Genomic DNA, 25,777 nt, shown 5'->3' with positions numbered 1-25,777 from the left:
CATGTGGAGGGAACATGCTTTCCACTACACAAATGGAAAGGTCAAGTGGACATTTTAAACTCGATCTTTAGAATTCCAGGGGTGGCTTGGCAGAGAACTATATTCTTTCTGTCTGTGAAATTAGAAGACATTTTTTAGTTATTTCCCATACTTATCAAAATATGTCAAAATTTTTTTTAATTTATTGTATCAGGATTGATTTATAATTTTATGCTTTAAATCTGATCTATTTTTTAAATGTAGAAAGTACCTTCAATTGGGATATTCAAAGATTTTTTTATTGCCCCACAAAACTACTAGAAAAATATTCTAAACTTACTACTTTCAAGATTCTTGCTATGGAATGAATGTCTTAAGTAAAGCACACTTGTAGACTACTTACTGTATTTCTTAATAGTTTCTGGGACCTTTCCAATTAGCATACTTGAATGGAAAACACCACATAAGAATTATTTACAGTGAAGTGTTTATTTGTAGCCTATATTTTATTTCACATGCATAGAAATTTTCATTCTTGATATTTAAGTTTGTGTTGCAGTTGAATTTATTCAGTTTTTTGCCCACACATGACCTTTTGAACATTAATATTTGTTACATTTGAAAAGAGAGTCAGTTAGAGAGGTGTATCCTCTACTGCCTCAGAAGAGAAGGATTGATACCCTAGAAAATAAGGAAGCATGTGAACTCATGGTGAAAATTTACAAATACTCTTTGCCCTGCAAGAGTTTCAAAGTTGGACTTATATCTATGGTCATTCCCATTCGGTAATGTTGGAGAATAATAGCAATCATGTTTATAGATGCTCTTCTAAACACTTTCCCCGTATTAGTTCATTTAATCCTTATGAAATCCCTATGAGCTGACATTAACAATAATTTAACAGTAATTATTATTATATCCATTTTGGAGGTAATGAAATTGAAGCACAGTTTTATAACTTGTTCACTGGCAGAGCTAGGATTTAAACAAAGGCAGTCTGGCACCACAACTCCAACTCTGTAACTACTAGGCAATATTGCTTCTTAGAAATGTTAGTGAATATGACTGCTGTTAATGCAAAATTAAATTCTGATTGTGCTGTGTGCTTTTGTGAAAATGCAGATCTTTACGTTCATAACTTACCAATGCCATAAGTCTAAAAAAAAAAGTATAGACCCTGCAAGGGACTGAATAAATTGTTCTGTCCAAAATCCTAATGGAATATTTTACCGGAAAGCAAAATTACTGGAAACATTTTTGTAAGATATACCCCACATTTTTTTTCATTTCCCCTCATGTAAAAGAAATACTAAGATAGTGACTTATTTAGCTTGAGCTATTTATTATGCCAGAGAGTAATTAAAATGGAACATGTTTACAGGTCAGCTCTATACTTCCAGATCAGAAATTTAGCCAAATAATTATTTAGCAGCTACTCTTTGCAAACTCTGTGCTTAAGACATACACAGATGAAGAAGGCACTATTTTTGTCCCCCAAAAGTCAGCTGGGTAAAAAGAATACCTTTATATGAGAGCAAAATCTAAGGGCTATAAATAAAGGCATCTTCAAAAAAATGAGCGATTACTTCCAGCTGAAGAGGAACAAAAGTGCCTGCCTAAGAAGTGGGTTTGAGGTGGGCTTAGTGAGGGTAGGTATTAGTAAGATAGAAAACAGGAGGTGAAGAGGCAACAATTCAAAACGAAGGGGAGTATACAGCTAAGGCACAATTTGGTCTGTCTTTTTAGTCCTATTTTCCTCAGTAATATTGGGCTTTTGGTCAAAGTTTATGTCTGGCTTCAGTATTGATCCCCATGATTTCTAGAGCTTAACAGAGGGACTCACGGCTTCCAATGTATCCCGTTGATAAGGAAGAAAATGAGAGGTTCTGATAAAACAGTCTTTTGTTTTTTTAATTTTTATTGGTGAATATTGGGGAGCACTGTGTTTTTCCAGGACCCATCAGCTCCAAGTTAAGTCGTTGTTTTCACTCTAGTTGTGGAGGGCGCAGCTCACTCGCCCATGTAGGAATCAAACCGGCAACCTTGGTGTTAGGAGCACTGTGCTCTAACCACTGAGCAAACCGCCCCCCCCCATGAACAGTCTTGCTCCAAACCTAGTAAAAAGTAGCTTTTGTTTGTTTTGTTTCCTACCTGAGGTTGTTGGAGAGCCCCTGGTATGCATTTGCGATGCCCACAGCCCTGAATCCCCACTACTGAGAAGCTGGCGTAACTTGCTTCCTATTAGACATCATGATAGGAACACGACTGTGCCTACGTCTGGGCACAGCCTTCAATTCTCTTTCAAGAATCACCTTCCCGGGCCGACCCGGTGGCTCAGGTGGTTGGAGCACCCGGCTCCTAACGCTGAGGTTCCATTCCCACATGGCTCAGTGAGCTGCGCCCTCTACAGCTCAGATTGTGAACAACGGCTCTCCTTGGAGCTGAGTTGCCTGCCACGGGCTGCTGCGCTGCCGTGGGCTACCGTGGGCTACCATGGGCTACCGTGGGCGGCCGGCGGCTGCTGGCCAGCAGCCTGCGTGAGTGGCTGGCCACCGGCGAGAGCTGCTGTGAGCTGGTGTGAGCGGCCCACCTGCGACCGACTGCCTCAGCAGGGAGGAGCACAAGGCTCATAATACAGCATGGCCAGGCAGCTGTGTCCTACACAACCAGACTGAGAAGCAACGGCTTAAACCGGAATGGCGGGGTGGGGAAGGCGGAAGGAGGGAGAAAAAAATCACCTTCTTGCCCCTCCTTAGCAATTACCAAGAGATGAGAGAGAGGACTTTCTGGTAGACCACCAAATCGTGTTGGGGACAGGGAGAAATGTATTCACACTCATCATTGCTACGAGCACAGTGTTTTGGCCCAGCACTTGGTCCCTGAAGCGAGTACCTGGGTTCATATCCTCACTCATCTTCATGCTGGGTGATACGGGGTAAATTACTTAACCTCTCTGGTCCCTTCTTGATCTGCAAACTAAACTAAATGATACTGCCACAAAGTGTGTGTGTGTGTGTGGGGGGAGATTGTAAGGATTAAATGAGTTATTAATAAAGCATTTGGAAGAGAAGCTGCGACACAATAAGCACCAAGTGATAGGCGTTAATATTCATATAGTTACTATTCATTGAATGTATGTGCCAGACATCACACACAAATATGTGAAAGATAGGGGCTTTCATATACGTTAACTTAGTCTTCAAAACACCCTGCGAATTAGAATCAGCCCCATTGTATTCATGAGAAAACTTCCTAGAGAGGTTAGATAACTTCTCCAGGTCACATTGTTCTTACTGGCAGAGATGGAATCCAACACAGATCTTTCAGGCTGCAAATGCTGTGTCCCAAGCCCCACACCAAGCTAATTCCCAGGACACTTTTTGGGGGAGGATGGGGGGGCTTGGGAAATCAAACCCGGGCCTCTTGCATCGGGTTCCTCTATCACTGCCCTCCACAACTGGATGATTTGTGGCCACAAGGACAAAGGGAAGATGGCCTTAGTGAAACTCCAAGGGAGCCAGCCATCTGTCTCCTTTCCCCGACAACTATCTAAGGAATCACCAATGGGCCCTTTTCAATCCCTGATTTGCCTCCTCTGAAATACGATCATCAAAAGTGTCACTTTATTAAGTTACCTTAGTAACAGCATTGTTACATCTCTTCTTCAATTCTAAAATGTGGGGGCCAATTGGATCTACTCCAATGCAGAGAAATAACAAAGGTGCTTCATAGCAGTGAAGTCTAGTAGCTACCGTCCCCACTATGTTCAAAGCTTTGAGTGCTTGTACTCTTTTATCCTTCCCTAGAAGCCAGTCCAGTATAATATTCAATGAGTGTTTATTAAGTAAAAATAAAAATGCTTCCCCGAATTGCTAAGGTAGCATTCTCTACAAAAAGCTATAACCAGGAATCCTGAGTGTCTAAAATTGTGTTCAGTGACATTTGGAGACATGCTGGCCATTAATTGCAGGCACAGACCATGCCAGTGTGATCACCTCCCGAGACAGAGGTAGTTCTGTCACACACACAGGAAAGTGGGGTGCTGTGTGCACCTTAATGCCATCATCCTGGTGGGTGAAAACCTCCTTTGGTGTCTCCCTGCCTCCTGGGGCAGCCTGGTTGGAGCCATGGTTACCACTTGCTCCTCTTAGAAACACATTCCTCTCTTAGCCGCTAACATGGTCCAATGAGATGAACAATTGTTTTTCCTCCTGAGGCCGACCGGGGTGCTGTTCCTCATGCAGTGCAGTGGATGAGAAAGCAAAGCTAACCTGAGTGAAGCATGTGGAGCAATAAGAGGGATCGCTTAGGGACTGGGTGAAGAAAACCACGCTGTGGATATACATCTGAAACAAATGATTTTCGAAAAAAATGTTGCCAAAGGGCCACACATGAGTAAAGATGAGTTTATATGGACCCACTGAAGTTTTGCTGAACTGAATCACCTCGGTAACCAGAAAGCCACTTACCATGCACGAGTCAACTGTGCCAGACTCATAGCCAGCACAGATCATCCGGGCGGTGATGGTCTTCACGTCAAAGTAGGACTGACACTGCTCCAGAGAAATAATGCGGACTTCTCCCTCTTGCAGCTTAAAGGGCACTGGGGTTTTTTGTTTTTTTTTTTTAAGAGAAGAAGAAATAAATACATAAGAGGGTAAAATGACTCAAAGATGAGACTAGCCACATATGAAATGATTGCACTTCCATACGCCCAAAAACATATTCTTTACTTCAAATGTCATTTCAAAGACAAGGCTTGTTTGGAACCAGAATTTTCCAATTAATTATCAGTGTTGATAGCCATCATCGAGTGAAATTCCCTTATTTCATTGAGAAAATTGAGGCACAGAGCAGTTAAGTAACTTGGTTAGGTAACTTGGCTTCTTATTATATATGCTGCAACAAAAACAGCAGCCACTGCAATGAAATGGAAAATAACCAGCCCACAGCTCTGCCCCAGATAGGAGACTGCCAGCTCAGGGTCAGTTCAGCAAGCAAGTCCTGCCCTGCTACAATGCACCACACCTGTTTATTCTAGCAGGGGAAGGGCTACCCTACCCTTGGTCTAGTGCATGTGTCTCACCTTGTGCTGCTATGTGGCCATTATGTGAGTAAGAACCTTTAGTCCTAGAGGATATGACAGAGAAATGTCAAAAGGGACAAAGCCATCCCTTAGTGTCAGCAGAGAGAATATGTGAATTCCATCTTGCTTGAAAGTTCTTGCAAAATAACAATAGATTTCTCAAAGCATGAATCTTTTGTGTTTCACCATTACACCAAATTATACACCTTTTTAGATTGTGATGGTGAAGCAGTGCACATGTACAGAGTACCTTATTGGAAGAAAGAATTACGTTTGGAAAAAGCAACGGTTCAACGAGTTGCCAAAAGAATGGTTAGAAGAACCATCGTTCACATGTAGTGGGTGCTCAGTATTCTCTGGGCCTATTGTTTTTAATCGTTACAAAAATCCTGTGAGTTATACCATTGCTATTATTTTTTTCCACTGTATAGTAAGCTAGAAAGTTGTGCAATCAGGGTCAATCAGATCTTTTTCAATGAATTCAGACCCTTAGTGCTATACTACATATGTGGTATATGTGATATGTTACATGATTATTTTGAATTTGAAGTGGATTATTGTGACAACAATACAAGTAGAGGCAATAGAAAGTATATCCTGCTCTTATCTCATAACACAGTCTAATTATAACTTTTAAAAACAAAATGCACAGGAATGGTGATATCATGTGTCTGACATTGCCTTCGAAGTTCTTACGTGGGAGCTTCTCAGAAGTCACTGACTTACTTCTGCCTATTGAGTTTTTCTTTCTGTGCTCAGTTGATCATATAAAAAAAGAAACTCAACTTAGCTCAAAACTTATCTGACTACATTGCAAAAAAAAAGAGAAAGAAAGAAAGAAAGAAAGAAGGAAGGAAGGAAAGAAGGAAGGAAGGAAGGAAGGAAGGAAGGAAGGAAGGAAGGAAGGAAATGAAGGAAGGAAGGAAGGAAGGAACGAAGAAAGAAGAAGAAAGAAATAACAGAAAGAAGAAATAAAGAAAGAAGAAAGACCTAAAGAAAAAAGAAATAACGAAATACCAGCAAGAACGAAAGCACGCCTACAAGAACTCCAGAATAAACAATCACTACCCCAGCCTCAAAAGAAGAAAGAAAAGAAAGAAAGAAAGAAAGAAAGAAAGAAATTGTCCTTCACATTGGCAGTTGTTAAGGTGGATAACCGGACACCAATATACATCACCATTCCTGAGCACTACGGCAGTACCCTTGTTCGAACTGGAGTGGCCAGCACTTACCATTAAAGAAAATGTCTCGTTCACTAAATTCCTACTCTAAATGTTAAACAGGTCAAGCAAAATGAGAGAGTCCATTATGGGGGCTAGGAGTAAGTACACATTTTTAAATGTTTTTAATGTTTTCTATGTTTACATCACACTATTTTAAGCACTTTAAATAGGCAAATAGCAAATTGGTCTTCTTTCTCTAGAAGAACTATGTTACAGATGTCGACAAGACCGAATCATAACACAGAATTGGAAATGTGACTGTGCAGCCTGACTGTCGGAGCGTGGTTAGGAGCTGCCTACCCCCTAGATAGAGGCTTTGCCTGCAAAACAAGACAGAGACAGTCCAAGCGGGGATGACTGATAGGTCGGTCTCATCTTGCACAGCAGGCTCCAAAGCATGTGCAGTGGCTCCCTGGAGAAAGAATCTGAGGTGGGGAGAAGGATTTTTGAGGTTGCATCTGAGTTTGGCAGGTGTAAATGCCAGGGCCTCAACGATTTGCATGGAAGGGAGACTGTGACACCCATGCCCAGTTTTTGCCATTTCTAGCTATACTTTTAGAAGTGAAAACGGGAAATTATTGCCAAAGGCAGGAAGCAACCCTGTGTTTTGTAGTTACAAGTTGAAAGGCAAGTGTTGAAGACGATCCTGGCTTACTTTTGTTGCCCATGTGCCCCCAGCCTGTGATATAGCAGTAGGTGTCGGGTTGTAACGACTGCTCCGGGCTGGGTAAGCAGACTGGCCGGACGTAGCTGGTTTCGTCGACATCTTCACTTAGCTCAACTATGCTGATATCATAGTCCACCACCGCCCGACTGTAGCGAGGGTGCAGGATGATGGTCTTCACCAGGCGCGTCTGCACGAACGCGGAGGGGTGGTCAAGATTGTTGATGCCAAACACCACTTTCCAAATGGCAGCGTTCTCTCTCCTAAAATAATAATTCAAGACCTTTGGGTATCTTAAATTCTCTAGAGAGGACACCCAGCTACTTACGTGTCTCAGATGCATTACGGCAGGCAGGGGAATTTACACAGCGTGGCAGGCACAACATCGCTGGACACACGAACCTGTCACTTTGGTTTGCCATCTGCCACACTTAACTCTAGTTTAAACATGAAAGTGGCACGTTTTCACTTCATTCAGCTAGCCGAGTTTAGAGATTTCCTATTTTTATCTTTTATTTAGAGCACCGAATTGCCCCTTATTTCACCCTACTGCTTTTGCTTTAAGACCTTATAGTTAATATTTCTCCTTTTTAGGAAAAGAAAATTAATATTGAGAATTAACACCTGTGATAGAAATAACCCTATTTTGTAAGTTTGACTCCAGAAATAGTATAGCTAAGTGGTGATTTGAAGGTCATTTAAAGGGTACCAAATTTGTAGTAAGTAAAGAAATATCACACAATGGTGGGTGCCATTGCTGTTCTATAAATCGTATGAACCTCTCACTTTTAATATTGTGCTCTGCCCTTGGTATTTCTAATGAATTCTCCGTAACACATGGTGAATAGACTTTAGAACAGGGTGACTAAACAGGCCTAGTTTTACGTAAGTAGAGTGCGCCAGACCACAAGCCCTGCCCAAGGGGCGGGGCATCCCCTTCTCAGCATCTGCTGATGGGTGTCATGTCGTAATACCCAGTGTGACCTGACCTTCCAGCTGTTCAAGGGAAGCCACAGTTCTGGATTTTATGTAAAGTTTTAAATGCAGGTTAAAAGCTTTAAAAAGTGTACAGCAAGCAAAATAGATTAGCAGGCTGGATTCTTCATTAGTATAAGATCTCTACTTTAGAGTTTATTAAGTATTTCTATACACATCATTTCAAATGATCTTCTCAGCAACCATGTAAATAGGAATTCTCATTCCATTTTAGAGTAGAGAAAGCAGTGACTCGGAGCAGATGAGTAACGCATCTAAAGGCACAGAGATGCAAGTGATGGTAACAGACCAGAATTCTGGTCCTTTAAACCCCTTTCTACTAAGCTTTTCTGAAACGAAGAAAAGGATCCATAGGCATCAGCACAGAAATCAGGTACTGATCAGCACAGGAAGGAAAGCACTTAGGGTGGGCGGCGAGTGACAGGATGGCAGCTAGCACGAAGACATCTTCTCTTTCCTGAGTATATCTCCCAGATGTGATGGGGAGCTAGCACCAGTGATGAAATCACAGACAGTGAACAATTCTGTTATCCCAGGGTCCAAAAAAGCAAGAGAAGGGGATAGTCAGTTACATATCTTAGACCTTCAACAATCAGATTTCAGAATGTTTTGAAAAAAAAACAAAAAAACAGATATGATCGTGTGTCCTGGCACTCTTAAACCAAGTACAGTTCAACAGAGACGGGAGAGTTTAAGTGTCAAATTCTGATTCTACCAGCACCAATGATTACAGTAAGAACGTGAGAAATCAGCTAAAATGTAAATGTGACTACAAAAGGATCTCAGAACTTTGAAAATGAAAAGTCTATCAGAAAAGAATAGCATGAAACCATAGATATTGTCAGATAATCTCAGTTATAGAATGAGCAGGGATTTACTTAAAAAGGAAAAAAGTAAGAAAAATAAATATAGTTTCTCAGCAGAGTCATATGTAACAATATGAAAAGCAGAAAATTTCTGTCTATGGCAAATAATATTGGTAGATAATTAAGACAAAGCAAAACCATGTGAAGTTTCCTTCACTTCCAAATTCTCCATTCAAGGAGAATGATCTTCAGACAAAATCCAGACAATTCACATTCAGTGTGATAAAACATACAGGTGCTTAATGCCTTGAAATGTTGAACTGATGTGTGGTTTAAGATATGGAAGGAGTCAGTGAGAAATCATTGCCCTTCTGTAGATGAGTAAACATTTCTAGTTCCAGATAAATTATAGCCCTAACTTCTAAAAGAACTACAGATGTGATTACTAAGAAACACCAAGAAGGGGCTGTTTAGTCAGTTAACAAATATTTATTTAGTGGCTGTTATATGCCATGTTAAAATAAATTAAAACACAAGGATGAGGAAGATAAAGTTCATGCCCTCATAGAGGTTTCATTCTATCTGGTTTTAAATATATATATTTAAATATATATATGTATTATATATAAATATTATATATATTTATATAATATTTATATGTATATATAAAATAAATATTTATTAAATATAAAATAAATAAATATAAATATATATATATATATGTATATATAAAAGCATTATCTTGGGCACCTAAAAGTGAAAAAAATAGGATAACATAATAGAGAGATGACTGATGTGTGTCTGTGGTCACTTTAGCTAATATGGTTAGGGAAGGCCTTTGACAAAGTGACACTTAAGACTTGAAGGGGAAGGAGGCAGTTTTGTGACTCTATAGGAGTGTTCCAAACTGCAGAAGTAGCAAGTTCAGAGGTCCTGCGGTCAGAACGAACATGGAAGATTTCAGGGACAGAAAGAAGACTAGATGTTTGGAGCCCACTGACTGATGGGAGAATAGAGAAGGGGACAATCAAAGAGGTAGGACTAGATCTTGAAAAACTATGATGAGAATGTTTTATGTTTGTTATAATAGAAAGCTATTGCAAGGTTTTAAGCAGAGGGAGTGACATGGTCAGATTTACATTTTAGAAAGATCACTAACTCACGGTGTGGACGTAAGACCATAAGGGAACAAGAGAGTAGTCAAAACGACCAAATAGGAAACTGTTTTAATAGTTGTTATGGATTGGTTGTGTCCAATTGTTGAAGTCCTAACCCCCAATACATCTGAATATGATCTTATTTGGAGATAAGGCCTTTACAGAGGTAACCAAGTTAAAATGAGGTCATTAGGATGGGCCCTAATTCAGTACGACTGGTGTCCTTATAAAAAAGGAGAACTTTGGAGACAGACATACACAGAAAGAGAATTCTATGTGAAGATGAAGGCAGAGATTAGAGTGGTGCTTCTACAGGCTAAGGAATGTCAAAGATTGTCAGTGAAACACCAGAATCAAGACAAGAAGCATTGTCATTGACAGCCCTCAGAAGGAACCAACCCTGCCAATACCTTGATCTTGGACTTCTAGCCTCCAGAACTATAAGACAATTAGCTTTTGTTGTTCAAGCTACCAAGTCTGTGGTCCTTTGCTATGGCAGCCCTAGGAAATTAACATAACAGTGAAGACTTGATATGACAGTGGTTTGGACTAGGGCGATGGCATGAAGATGCTGAAGGTGGTTGGGTTAGAACAATATTTTGGAAGAAGATCCTGCAGCACTTATTGCTAGAGTAAATGTAAGAGAAATTAAGAATGATTCTTTGGTTTGGTGTATTAGCAAACCAATGGATAATTATGCCTTTTACTGAGATGGGGGAAGTTTTTGAAGCACATAATTATTTGATTAGTGGAAGAGGTAAGGAATCAAGATTTGTTTTGACCATGTAGAGTAGAATGTTTATTGCACATTCAAATGGACATCTCATCTAAGCAGTTAAATACATACATGTAAAATTGGTGGGTGGTGGTGGCGGGGGGTGGAAATCTGGGTTGGATATATTAATTTGGAATAAATACTTGACATTCATATTTGATATTCAAATACGATACTCATAGCAATACTTGATATTCATATTCAAATATGAACAAGTATTTGAAACCATGTTATTAGATGAGTGTAAACAGATAAGAAAGCCAAGAATTGGACCCTTGTCTTAGTCAATTTGGGCTGTTATAACAAGTTACCACAGCCAAGGTGGCTTCAACCACAAAGATTTATTTCTCACAGTTCTGGACGATGGAAGTCCTAGATCAGGGCGACAGCGTGATCAAGGTCTGATGAAGGCCCTCCTCCTGGTTTATGGATGGCTATTATCTTGTATCCTCATAAGGCAGAGAGAGAGAGGGCTAGCTTTCTTCCTCTTATAAGGACACTATTCCCACCATGCAGGTTCTGCGCTCCTGATCTCCAAGGGTCCCACTTCCTAATAGCACCCTATTGGGGGATAGAGTTTCAACATAGGAATAGGAAGTAGACACAAATCTGCAGTCTACCACATTTCAGGAGCACTAAATCAAAAGGAGGAGATAGGAAAAGAGAAAGAAAAGGTTAGGTCTGTGAAAGAAGAGGAAAATACGAATTTTTTTGTTATTCTGAAAGAAAAGTGAAAAAAATATTTCAAGAAGGATGTATTGACAATATACTGGGGAGTGTTGCAGTGAATTTGAAACTGAAAATTTGCCATTGGATTTAACAAAATGGAAGTCATTAAAGACTTTGATAAATGCCATTTCTGTAGTGACCTTGATGAGAGCCCAACTGGAGCAGGCTGAGATAAAAATGGAAACTCTTTCAGGATTTTGACTGTGAATAGTAGTCAAAACAGAGCAATAGTTGAAAAGGGCTGTGAAGTCAAGAGAAGGGGGTTTAAGTTAATGACATTAGGCACATTAACTGGAGATAATGATCCGACCTAAAGGGAGAAGTCGATGGTGCAAAACTGAAGTGATGATTTTAGGAATACAGTCGTGGGAAAGATGAGAGGGGATCTGATTGCCCTGAACTAGGATCAGGGACACATCTTCCACCACAACTGAAGGAAAAGCAGAGGTGTGGTCATAAATGCAAGTAATTTGTTGAAATTGGGGGCAAAACAAGGTGAAAAATATGATGGTGTCAATTTTCTCCATGAAGTATGAGGTGAAATCAGTGGGGGGTAAGGGAGATTAGGAAAGAGAAGAAAAGATGTCAAATAGTTATCTCTGAGGATAGAAAAGTGACTTCGCTATGGAAATATACTGGAAATGTCCCATATGGTTAGATGCTCATTGGAGAGTCAAGATCATACATTTGACATGAGCTCAGTGAGCAGCTGAGGGTGTGTTATTCTTCCGCAGTGGCCAGCTGCTCAGGTACAGACATAGAGTACATGGAGAGGTGATACATGTAAGACTAGAAGAACAAGTAACTACAAAAGTCGAAAGGGGAAGAGCTCCCAGTTTCTGCCAGCCTCAGAAACTATGGGGATTGGCCAGAGTTTAGGCCAACTACTGGCTATATCCTAGACCGAGACATTTTCCACTGGAGAGGGGAAGAAGACAGAGGATAGCAGCAGAGCACTGGGGAGCTGCAGTCGGGTCGGAGTCACCGAGGGCTTCTTACAACCACACTTGCTCCCTCTCCAGTGATGCTGGAAAACAGCACCCCAGGTGTAAGGAAGACGCTGGGGAAATTTGCCTTCATTGGCTGATGTGAGCTTGCATCTGTTAGTTTTTGTTCCTTTGTTTCCCCACATGAGAGACTGCATGTGAGGTATTGATTCACTTAAGGTTAAGAGAATTTCTCCCTCATCTCTTTCCTGGCAGGAGAGATATGCAATGATGTTCCTTTCTGCCTATTTTGCCCACATCAGCAGATGAGGTAGAAAAAGTGACTAAGTTATATCAACATGACATAACAGGTATGTTGCCAGGCTTTAGAAGGTCTTGGGCCGATGGTACCAGACGAAAACAGTAAGTATTATTTGTCCGAATAAACTGGCCCTTCAGCCAGATAACAATATTTTTATCACAGTAACTGCTGGACCCTCCTGGAACTGGCCATTCCCTGAGAGGGAGGCAGGAACAAGGAGCTTAGCTCTAAGGTCCATCTAAATATATATATATATAAGACAGACCTCAGTTGGCAGTGTAATTTCATCATTTTGTCATTTGTCATTGGTGATTCTTCATCATTCTAACATTTTGGACATGCAGCTTACAACACCAGGAGTTGCTCTGACTTCCACCCGCAGATCTGGTGAGGTCTGGCAGGTTCCTGACCTCTCCAGTGTGGTTCCCCACAGTTAGCCTTCTGGGAACTTGTTAGCATCTAGAAAACTTGTATGCAGCTTGCAGCTTGTAACATCAGGAGACGCCCTAACTTCCAGCAACATCAATGGCAACAGCAGCAGCATTCTTAAGAACTTGTTAGCATTTTGGAAACGTGTATGCAGCCTGCAGCTTGCAGCAGTGGGAGCCTCAGCATTCCTAGCCGCAGACTTGACAAGGTTTTGATTCCTGACTTTTCCACTGTTGTTTCCCCACAGTTTGGTGAGCTTTTGGCATCTACTGTAATAGTTGCTATCCCATAGAGTTCGTTACTGTATTTAAACACTCCTTATTGATGTTATTTGTGTATTTAGCCAAGTGATTTTTGGTCAATAGTAAACATATGTTGGGATCTCTTAAACTTATACGTATGTATATTCCTTTAACATGGCATTGTTATCAATGTATACAGTTTAGTCTTAACCACCTTTACTTTCTGTCATTAGCACATTCTTTTAAGTGCCTTTGTGTTTTGCTATTGCATATTGCTAAATAAATTGATTAGATATTGCTAAATAAATCAATTAACCCCTCTCTAATGTGCTCCTCCTCTCTCTTTCACCCCGCTCGTCATCACACCAGGGGATCCGAAATGGAGAATTCCTGTTTTAGTGGACATTATCACTGATAGGAATGGATCAAATCTCTCAAATGGATGGAATGAAAAAAAAAACTGTGAATGATTGGCATAGTCCCTAAGTGCCTAAAAGATAAAGAAGTACTCATGAACACGCAACATTGGGTTCAATATAAAAAGTTAGACCAAACCTCTTACTTCCTTTTCTGAGTGTGTTAAAAGACTGTTAGATCAGGACAGATGGGTGAGCACGATGATTTTGTTCCATGGAGAATGAGAGAGAGCTGTCCGGAAATAGGTGGAAAGATTATTAATATTAAGGATCCAACTGATGGCATGAATCTGCATTTTGGGGTAATATTCTCCTTCAGTTCTGAAGAGCATATATACACGATTACAAAATATGGTATTCACATTGACTCTTTGTTGGAGGTCTGTCTGATGGTGGAACGAATTAGGGACAAAGAAGTTAAAGGTCCTAATGAGAGGACTGAAGTTACAAGCCTAGGGCACTAGGTCAGCTAGCGAAAGAAAGGAGACTTGTGAATTGAGATAATGGGTAGAGAAGTGCAGACAAACAATCAAAGTCTTGCCAGAGTGAAGAGCTGGTCTGGTAGAGGTCAAGACAAGGGTGACCTGTCAGGGACAGGGAATGTGGTCTGATAGAAGGACGACAGTTTTTCATGCAGGTTTTCTGGAGAGGAATTAGATGCTCCTGACAATCACTAATTGTGTGCCAACCTAGGAAGTTCGTTCTTAATTCTGTCCAAGGCGGAAGAAAGCAGGAAAATTGCTTATTAAATTACCCCTGAAAGTCAAGGTCTTTCTTTCTTAGAAAAAGAGCTGAATTGTTATTAGGGCATATGGGACTTGATCTGATCAGCTTAATAGCTCATGTTTTTAATTTTCATTGGGGATTTTTAAATATCTCTCCATGGAAGAGCAAAACAAATTTGTCTTTTACCACCAATATAATTAGAAGAGACAGGCTTGAGAAGACCTACAGATAGGTCACACTGGGCTTTGCCAAAGTATGGGATCAGGATATGAAGTAAATCCCATTAATTATAGCAATTGATGGCTCCAGCAGAGAGTAAGTCTTATAATTAAAAGTTCTCAAAAGCTTGCAAGGCCACTGGAGAGTTTGTAAAATAGGATCAGAGTTATTAGCACACATTCAAATGAAGGCCTGTTTGAAGTTAGGTAATTTCTACTTTCTTATGTATAGGCCAGGCCCCGCTTTGACAGTTCTGTTAAGTTTAGTGTTCCATGAAATTTCATCAAGCCCTTTGATATCATATCCATTTCCTTAATTATAAACACATATTTCTTCTCTATTGCAAAATTTTTTCTTAACTTCACAGAATTGTCTGTGAAAGAGGAAACTTGGATAACACATATGGAAATGACAAAAGTGGTGTATGAATCTGGATTAACTAGCAAGTAAAGGATATTGTTCCCTTAAATAACTGTTGGATTCATTTAGGTAATCATCTTTTGATGGATGTACTCTTGCTAGTATAATCTTCTGCTTCTCATGGAGTTATAAATAAGAACTGGAAAAGACATCTGGAAACATCTGGCTCCTTCTGAAGCAATAACATTGTAGTATATTTCCTGACATACTACACAGAGTCTTCAAATCATTTTGGGTTTTACGCACTAAATGTTCTCAAGAGGAGGTACTGGTTTGATTTTTTATATTTTATTTCCCCCAAAAGATCAATCAAATAACTGGATATACACTTTTCCATTTTATAATCACTTATCACAAGTGAAAAATTGACCTTTATCAAGTTCTTACTTATTGATACAAGGCATGGTTCTCAAGGCTTTATATAGACTATCTTACTAAATGCTTGCACCAACCCTGTAAGGTAGGGACAGTTATTTCCTTCATTTCACAGATGGGGAAACTGTGGCCCAAAGAAGTTAACAACTTGACCTGTGGTCACACTGTTCATGGCAAAGCTGAGGAAAAATAGTGAAATTGCAGGGCAGAAAAGTGGCAAAAATAGGCAAAAAAAAAGTGAAATTGCAGGGCGGCCAGGTGGCTCAGTTGGTTAGAGTGCGAGCTCTCAACAACAAGGTTGTTGGTTCTCTCATGGGATGGTGGGCTGCATCCCCTGCAACTAAAGATTGAAATCAGTGACTGGACTTGGAGCTGAGCTGCGCCCTCTACAACTAGATTGAAGGACAACGACTTGGAGCTGATGGGTGCTGGAGAAACACACTGTTCCCTAACATTCCCCAATAAAATTTATAAAAAAAAAAAAAGTGAAATTGCATTTTTTTTTTTAGAAATTAACACGGTCAAATGAAAGTCATCAATTTAATTAGGAGATAGAACTATGAGTTGTTTTGCTATTATCTAATGCTACTTTTAAATAAAGTAAAATTATTAAAAATAAATAAAATAAATGGGTGATATAGTGGGGGATTTTTTGCTTATTTTATATTCCCAAGTCCTTTGACACTCCTCCCACTGAGAAGAGAATTTTAGGTTTCTTCCCTTTAAATCTGGGTGGGGCTTGTGAGGGTTCTGGCCAATCACAAAGCAGAAGCAATGTTGTGTGTCATTGGATGTTGGGTCACAAAAGGGCACAGCTTTCTCCTGGCTCCTTTTTGGGGAAGCTGGCTCTGGGAGATTCCAGCCACGATGCTGTGAGTCCCATATGGAGAGGAACTAAGGCTGCTGACAGGCAGCACTGACTGCCAGACTTCAGATGGCTGCCGCCCCTAGCCTTAGAACCTTCCAGCTGAGGCCCAGACATTCCCAAGCAGAGAGAAACTGCACCAGCGATGTCCTGTCCAGATGCCCCTAGAATCTGCTGTGAGCTTAATAAGTGTTTGGGTATTTTTTTGTTTGTTGTTGTTATTGTTTGGTTTGAGGTTTTTGCTCCTAAATTACACAATAGATAGTCAGAACAAATGAGGGCCTTCTGCAGTGACATTTGTCAATTTAGGGTAGGTTTCCCCTTGGTCTTATTTTCCCACTCTCTTTAGGCACATTGTGATGGTTAATTTTATGTGCCAATGTGGCTGGGATACTGTGCCAAAATATTTAATCAAACATTATTCTGGATTTTTCTGTGAAAGTGTATTTTGGGTAAGATTAACATTTAAATCGGTGGACTTTGAGTAAAGCAGATTGCCTTCCATAATGCGGGTGGGCCTCATCCAATAATTTGGAGACCTTAATAAAGACGGATTTGCCCTGAGCAAGAAGGAATTCAACTAACCAACTGCCTCTGAACTGGAAAGGCACGTCTTCCCCGTCTCCTGTCCTACCATATTAGATTTTGGACTCACCAAGCCACCACAATCATGTGAGCCAATTCCTTAAAATAAATCTCTCTCTCTCTCACTGGCCTGTTTCTCTAGAGAACCCTAACTAATGCATATATCGTACTTTTAACTCTGCTTCCCAAACTCCTCACCACGCCCTCCAGCGTCTAATCTCACTGTATTATCTGTGTAAATCACCTTGTTTATCTTCAGATATATTTGATGTATGTAAGAGGGCTAGAAAAGAGACTCATTCTGGTCAATCTGCTAAACTTCTTTCTCTTCCTCCCTTTTTAGGACATAAATCATAAGCAAAGATACATCCATTGTCAATAAATGAGCAGCACATACATAGGCGGATAACACCAAGGGTAGAAAAATCTAAGCAAATTAAGGCCCAGGAAGTAGATCAACATTGCTTTTGTACTGAAGTGGCTTCACAGAATTACATATGCCCTAAGAATGCCTAAGTGACAAAATGATCAAATCCAGGCAAAGCAAAAAAGAAAAGGTGCAGCTCACCCCTCAAGGCAGTGGGCGACAGTCAGAACCCACTTCTTGGCAATGAGAACACAGCCACAGATGTGCCCACTGGGCTCACTCTGCAGGGAACACTGCCAGGGCCATCTTCCAGGGCGACTCGTCCGACCCCCAAGTATCCTCTTGTTCATTCGGGCAGCAGGGCGGCGCCCACAGTCTACAAAGGAGCAGGAAAGACAATGTGAGACATGACCAAACCCCACCAGATGCTTGGCTCTTTGCTGTCACACACAAATGGTCATTTCCCCCCTGAACCAATCCAGTTAAATGAAGTCCATATTCCATTGCTATACCACTCATCTTCTTACCTTGTTTAGTACACAGAAGAGAAATCTTACTTCTACTGTGACAAGACTGCCTAGATTTGGAAACATAAAATGGTATAATGTTAAGTTACATATTTTTTGTTCACTTCAAATACTACCAGTGAAAAGCAAAACATAGGTTCAATTCTTACCTAAGGTCTTTGAGTACCGATTATACTGAAATGTGGACATTCTCAAGGCAGGGTTGTTATCAGGTATTACCTCAGGGATGGGAATATATGGAGGGTGTGTACCTTTTTAGTTTATTTAATATCATCATAATATAATTTTACATTTGTGGAATGAGAAACTATTGCTAGCAAAGTTTCCCACATCATCTTGGCTGGTGGCATCACCCAAAATATTAACGCAAAATATTTTCAAAGTAGGGAGAAGAAAGAGAAGGGAATTGGGCTGCTTCTTAGACTCTATGGTGAGGAGGGACCATGTCAGATTTCATTGCTCATGGAAAGGATGTGAATGTCCAAAAAAAGTTGAGAAATCATTTGAGAGAAATAAAATATTACTTTGAAAAGTTAGAGAATGCATAAAGGAAGTGAATATTTAGACAGAAGAATCTTACGGAGACTTTTGATATTAAACTGTCGACCTATGACTGGCTGACAGGAAGAAGCAGGCATTAAATTTATTCCATGTAACTCTAGATGGCAGGATCAGAACGAGTAAGTAGAATTTATAGGAAGTCTGGGTTCAGGAAAGGAAGAACTTTCTAGAAACAGGATTAACCTTTGAAGGTGAGAACATGGACCATGTTTAAGCATCTATCAACGTAGCTGCACAAGAGAATTTAATTTAGGGTATGTTAAATTTTAATCACAAAGTTTTCTTCCAACCATGAGCATTTATTCACAGTGTAAATATTTAAAAGACATAAACACTTTGGGACTGTGAAAAATACTGTGATGTGTTTAGAATCCTGGACCTTGGAAAAAATACATACATATGTAAAAAAATGTATACAAGTGGACACTTTGGTCAACGTTGCTCAAGTAGTAGCTCGCTGAATCAGAAGTGTCTGGACGCTGATGGTAACCACTTGGAGCACCTCTTGTAATTGCAGAGTCAAACGTGACTTGTATTTACCTTTTGTTATCAATATATACATTGAGTATTACAATTTTAACAGGTGTTTCCTTTCTTAAAATGTGTATACATTTTTTTGGTATCCTCTGTATGTATTCATCCCTAAATATGCCATTTCCACATTCCTTTTTGAAGGTTTACTGTACTTTCATTTCTTTTTAAATTTGCATAAGAACCTGTATGATTGTTTTTATACAACAAATTAATATAATATAGGAAAAGCACATTTGCATTTTGCCTGCCCATAACGTAAAGTTGTATCTTTTCCTTATTCTTGCTCTTATTATCCTAAATTTCTTTGTAGCACTTCCAAATATCCGAAATTCATTTCATTTCCTAGCTGATCATTTCTCTGCCTACTATAAAATGTATATTCCTTGAGATCAAGGCCCTTGTCTGCCTCATTCACTTCTATGTCCCCTCAGAGCTTAGCACCGAACCTGGCATAAAAGAGATACTCATTAATTAGTTGTTGTTCGTTGATCCAAAATCATAGTTTATAAGAATAGGAAAAGACACCAACGACTATCCATCTCAACTTTCTATTTTATAGGAAACTGTGGTTATATAAAATCACATACCTCGTTAGTAAGCTGGGACTAGAACCAATTCTACAAACTCCCAATTTAGAATGAGTTATTTTATTTATTTATGTATTTATTTGACCTGAAAGTGCTTTTCTGGCATTCCCAATTTGGGGAAACAAATCATTCTGCTGAAAGATTCAGGTCATTGTTTTGGAGGAAGTACTTCAGTTGACAAATATTCAGAAATTTGGCTGCAGAGTTTGGTCTACAGGGAAAATGGCAAGACATTCTAAAGAAAAATGGCCAACCTTTAGTTTTCATCTTTGGAATTCTTAAGAGATGACTTCTCTAGCACTTATTAAAAGCTTTGGAGTCAGATAAACCTAGTTTGAGTTGAGAGGCTGTCACCATCTGTGCGCTGTGAGTTTTGAGCAAGTTATTTAAATATTGTATAGCTATGTCCCTATAATATAATAAACACTATATTAATTCCCTCAATTTCTCTTTCTCCTGCACCCCACTCACAGATAAGAGAGGTGTCCCAGTTTAAGATGCCATGATATTTTAGGGGAAATTTTTTAGAAGTGTACTTCAAGACTACCTGATTACAATTTCATTTTTTTCTCAGACTCTCCAAATTTTATCAGTTGCCATTACTTCAATTCCCTCTGCTAATTAGGTACATGTAGCATCTATAGGAAGAGCAGACATGAGAATTTATTTTGAATAGGATGTGAAAAAAAATCCTCCAAGATTAGAGTAAGTTTCCTCCTCCTTCACCATGATAATTTCTGTAATCATCATTAAAGAAAAACACAATTAGCCAAGAGGAGAAAAATCTATGTCTATAAAGAAGAAACAATGCCAAACAATGTTGAAATATAGAGGTCAATAGTCATTTTAAGGGGGCTCTTTATTGACAAATTTGGATTATCTTAAATTTAAAAGAGAGAAAGGGCCCTGATGGTAGACTCTCACTCCAGAATCCTTTCCATACCACTCCTGTGAAGGGCATCTTACCCTTTTACCAGAAGTTCATGCAAAGTGGTCGCGTTGAGGGTCTCCCAACTGGAGTGTAATGTCAGCCACTGCTGGTCTTGTTCCTGTTCCGGTATTAATTCCGTCACAGATGGTTCTCTGATAAAAGAGTAAATACCAGTTAAGCAATCGAAGTATAATGATCTTTGACCAGGCACTGTCATTATTTAGCACTCATACTCTTTCAGAAAGAAGCATTAAGTTTATAAATCAGTATTTCAAGAGGGGGATTTGTATTCAAAATTTGCTGTGAAATGTGATGAGGAAGAGGGGAAGATACTAAAATTATACTGTAGTAAAAAAGATCCAAATTACTATAGCTGTTTTAGTCATTCTATCTACTGAAATGGATTTGAATTTTCTAAGGTGTAAGAATTCTAACATATGCTGTAAAAATTCCAGTATATGAAAAATAATAACAGCTTTAGACAGGGGTCAAAAGTAAAAGAAAATTTATCTGGAGGGGATATGTTTTCCTCCTCTTTTCTTGCCCCATGTAATCCTGCAATACAGCAATAATTTAAAATAAAATAAATAATAAGTAAAGAGAATCAACGGCCTATTTAGATAGTATGAAACTGTAAGTGGGATTTTTTTTAACCTACTGCAAAATCTCTATACACTAAAAATTAGGAAGGATCTGGAAAAGAGATGGGAGTTAGACAACATTATTTTGCTCTTTACCTATATTTTCATTCAACTTCCACCAACACTTTCCTGTGAATATCACATTCAGTCATTCAAATAAATACAGTTACATTGTATCCAATGTTTAAAGCCTTAGTTTCAAAAGTATTTAGGTTTTTATGTAAAATATCCAATTCTTCAAGAAATAGTTGGTTTATTTAGGTAACCCACATCTGAAGAAGAAAACCTTTGGATTTTTACCACCTTATGCTAAAAAGGTTAGAAGAGATGGAGGAATCAGTTTTTAGACAGGAGGAAGGAGGGCTTCTTCTGAACGTGAAGGAAGTAGGAAAGAAGGAAGTAGGCACTTTGTTGGAGTTGAAGAAGAGGCTAGAATTCATCAAGACAATTTAAACCAAATCGCATGTACTTTTCTTTTCAAAGGAGGTGAACTACTCAGATGAAAGTTGGAGGGTGGCAGGGATGCATGATGACAAGGAAAGTGAGATGTATAAGGGACTATTCCCTGGTGGCAGTGTTTGGAGAAATACATCTCAAAGTTAACTTAGAAGAATGACAAGTAGCATCAAGTCTGCATGCTTCGTGACTTACATTTTTGATAGTGGGATTTTTTTTTTTTTTTTTGGCAAAAAAAAAAGTAGGCATCCCATTATCAAAAATGTAAAAAAAAAAAAATGGGAAGGGTGCACATGAAGGAAAAAAAGTTACATTTAGTGGCATTGAAAGAAAACTGTAATTTCACCTGATTATTAATTAAAAACTACCATAATCACAAATAAAAGAAACAAAACCTCTCCAAATCCTTTACTTTCTTTTCTTCTCTTTAAATTACAATTTATTGGGGTGACAATGGTTAGTAAAATTAATAGGTTTCAAGTGTACAATTCTGTAATACCTCATCTATATATCACATTGTGTGTTCACCACCCAGAGGCAGTTCTCCGTCCATCACCATATATTTGATCCCCTTTTACTTTTAAAAAGGAAAAAAACCTCTAAAGAGAACACTTGATGATAAATAAGGGCCAAAAATTAACACAAAACAGTCCTTAATAATGAACAAATTCCAATCATTTGATTTAAAAACTAACAGCATAAACCCTGACCACACTTTAAAAAGAGTGGCACAAGATTTAAATTTATTTAGAAACTTGAGTGAACTGTTAGAATATAGAAGACTTCACAAAACCTACTGCAAAATGAGAATTTTTCTTTTCCTCAACCAAAACGAGAGTCTGGCTTTCTAGCAATCCCAGAAGTGCAGTGTGTGGAGGCACGGGCGGGTGGAAAGTATAAAAGTCAGAGGCCACACATAACACACATGGTGCTTCTCTTGATATCTCCATCCTGAGAATTCCTTTCTGCAGCAGAACAACTGTGGCCTCCTAAATCCTAAATCCAGGTACTTCATTGGCCAAAAGCCAAAGGAAGATCAACTTCAGACTTGTTTAATCAGTCATTCTGTAGGCAGATATTCATAGGGCCACAAAGCACTTCACAAGAAGGACAATTCAGCATAGGATTTACACTGATTCTGGAGAAAGGACACTTTAGTCTTTCAACTCGCAAGGCCCCTTCAGTCCCCCCAAGAAAGGGCTGCACTACGCAATCCACATTGGATGGTTTTACATTTCATTCCTTAGCATCCCACAAGAAAGGTGATTTAACCTAAATCTCTCAGTTACATCAAGTGGAAATCTAAGAAATTCATCAACAAGAACAGGGGAGAATCATGATAAAAATTAGTTTTCCATGAAATCCTTAAATACTAGCATGCTTCTTGTGCACAAAAATCAATCTTTCAGCACTAAAAATGTCATTCTATGGCCCGTGAAAAAAATATCAGTTAATCCATATGATTCTATTTCTGCCTTCATACAGAATCTGAGCATCTGTACGACTTTAATTTTTCTTGTTTGTTTCTTTAAATGATTTTAAAATTGTAAAAGTAATACTTGTACAGGAAAAAAGAAAAAATGTCCAATGAAAAAACATTCTTCCCATCCCAGATGCATAGAAACAACCACTGGAAATAGCATTTGAGTATGCTTGCCAACCTGTTTCTACAATTTATGTATATATGCTTCTCTTTTTTTTAAATCTATACACATTGTTCTGTTCAGTGTTGATGATGTTTTCATTTAATGAATTATCATGGAAGTCATTCCATAATCATAACATTTGCTATTTTCTATGTGCCAAGCACTAAAAGGCTAACTTGTTTTATCTTATTTAATCCTCTCAACAACTTTGTGAAGTGTGCTTTGTTATTATTCCCCATTTTGGAGATGAAAATATTGAGGCAAAGAGAGAATAAGGAACTTGCCCAAGGTCACACAGCAAGAGGATGGCAGAGCTAGTGCTTGAATCCCCGAGGGCTGATAGCACATTACCACTCTTAACACTTGAACACTATGTGGCCCTCCTTTACCGACAGCACACGCCATTTTCTTTTTACAGCTGCACAGCATTTATCCATATAGCTGCCTATGGATGTGCATACATTGCTTATCAATGCACACGTAGGTTGTTCCCAATTCCTGGTTATATATAGTAACAAAAAAGCAGCAGTTAACACCCTTAACCATTCACCTATGCCTAGATGCACCTGTATGATTTTAGAATAAGTTCCCAGAAATAAAATTATTGAATCAAAATTTAAATTTTTGATTAATAGTATGAGTTTCCCCTTCAAAGAGTAATGCCAATTTACATACTCATTAAGAATATGTGTGTCTGTATTTTCTAATTTTTATTACTATATGTAAAATATACATGCTATTAAAAGGTATCTGGCACTTAATAACTGCTCAAATTTTGTTTGACATTTGGTAATGTGTTTGGCAATATCTTTTTCCAAATTATATCAAGAGATAAATTAAAGAAATCCTGTTGGGTAGAGAGCAAAGAACATCTCACCAGTGATTAAGTTTCAAAGTCACTATATCCTAAAAGAGTCTGTGTAGGGAATGCAGTCAGACCCAAATGCTTTCCTAGTAGCCATGAAATCAAATACAGAAAAGGAAATTTAATCAAGAATCTAATCCAATGCCCTCACTTGACAGCCTGAGAAGACGGGGACACAGATATAGACCCACCCCAAATATTTGTGGGGCCTAGAGCAAGGTTACAAATGGAGGCCCACACACCATACATCTACATATTCAGATGCTAGCAATCAAATTAACTTGTTAAAGAAAATGTATTCTATCCTCCCATCCTAACAAACATAGGTTTTAGGTTCAAATATAGAATTCTTGGTCTCCTTGGAACAGTGGTTTTCAAACTTTAGCATTCATGAGAATAACCTGGAGGACTTATTACAACAAAGATTTTTGTCCCCACTCCCAGGTTTCCTGATTCAGTAAGTGTGAGATGCACCCCCAAAAGTTGCCTTTCTAACCAGATGCCAGGTGCTGTTGCTGCTGCTGGTGATTTGAGACCACACTTCAAAACATTGCTCTAGAACAGGAACCAAGCTCTAGGTGGGTATAACTCCTTGGCTGACAGACTTCTTGCCTTATGGGGTGAAGGCTGACTGGAGAAGGAGGGCCAGAGTGGTTCTTCTAAATCAGGGTTTCACACCCTTGGCATTAATGAAATTTTATACCAGATAATTATTTGCTATGGGCAGGAGGCTGAGGGGTCGGGGCTATCCTGTGCACTGTAAGATGGTTAGCATCATCCCTGGCTTCTGCCCACTGGATGCTAGGAGCATCCCACTACTCCCTGATTGACAACCAAAAATGTCTACAGACTTTTCCAAATGCTCTCTTGGAGCAGTGTCACCCCAGGTTGAGAACCACTGCTCTAAATCGTGGGTCTTAGGGCAAGGCTTCTCTGCTCTGGCTCTAGAGGTAATACTGCACAGAGAAGCAAAAGGATTTCACTCATACGTGCTTCTTGAATTGTGTGGTCATAAGACACTTACAAAAAAATGTAGGGGCGGCCTGATGGCTCAGTTGGTTAGAGCGCAGGCTCTAAACAACAGGGTTGCCAGTTCAATTCCCACATGGGCCAGTGAGCTTCACCCTCCAAAATTAAATTAAAGACAACAAGCTGCCAGCGAGTTGCTGGAGGGGTGGCCAGATGGCTCTGTCGGTTAGAGTGCGAGCTTTCAACACAAGGTTGCAAGTTCAATTCCTGCATGGGATGGTGAGCTGCGCCCCCTGCAACTAAGATTGAAAACGGCGACTGGACTTGGAGCTGAGTGGCGCCCTCCACAAGTAGATTGAAGGACAATGACTTGGAGTTGGTGGGCCCAGTAGAAACACACTGTTCCCCAATATTTCCCAATTAAAAAAAAAAAAAAAGTTAAAAAAGAAGTATCCCGCCACACACTGAAATAAGAAGATAGAACTTACCCAGAATTCTGAAACATCCTGATATTCTGAAAGGAATGATATATTTCAAGGCTTATGTGAGCAATCAGATCTCTAGACAATTTGGTCTATTCTTGTCCCACTTTCATCAAATTACTTGGCGTTTTGTAACGAGGTATCTCATGCTTGTGTCATGATTATGATGGAAATGCTTACTTTAAAAAATGAAGCACAAATACCTGCAAACTAAGGGTTTCTTTACTTTTGACAGCAAGAGAGCAGTGCAGGACCAAGGGTTAAAACTGAC

General features: G+C 39.3%; 1 protein-coding gene across 1 annotated transcript in view; it reads right to left on the bottom strand.

Annotated features, from left to right (window-relative positions):
* The window catches only part of CORIN (corin, serine peptidase), a 202,541-nt gene that overhangs the window by 2,662 nt on the left and 174,102 nt on the right, over positions 1–25,777 (bottom strand). Inside the window, 5 exon segments of the mRNA XM_033106663.1 lie at positions 4,449–4,582; positions 6,944–7,215; positions 17,509–17,683; positions 17,835–17,884; positions 20,483–20,599. Coding sequence (XP_032962554.1) covers positions 4,449–4,582; positions 6,944–7,215; positions 17,509–17,683; positions 17,835–17,884; positions 20,483–20,599 — 748 coding nt within the window.

Source organism: Rhinolophus ferrumequinum, chromosome 5 (assembly GCF_004115265.2).
Source record: "Rhinolophus ferrumequinum isolate MPI-CBG mRhiFer1 chromosome 5, mRhiFer1_v1.p, whole genome shotgun sequence".
NCBI classification, from domain to species: Eukaryota; Metazoa; Chordata; class Mammalia; order Chiroptera; family Rhinolophidae; genus Rhinolophus; species Rhinolophus ferrumequinum.
The sequence above is the reverse complement of the archived record's forward strand: the minus strand, read 5'-3'. Positions and strand labels throughout refer to the sequence as shown.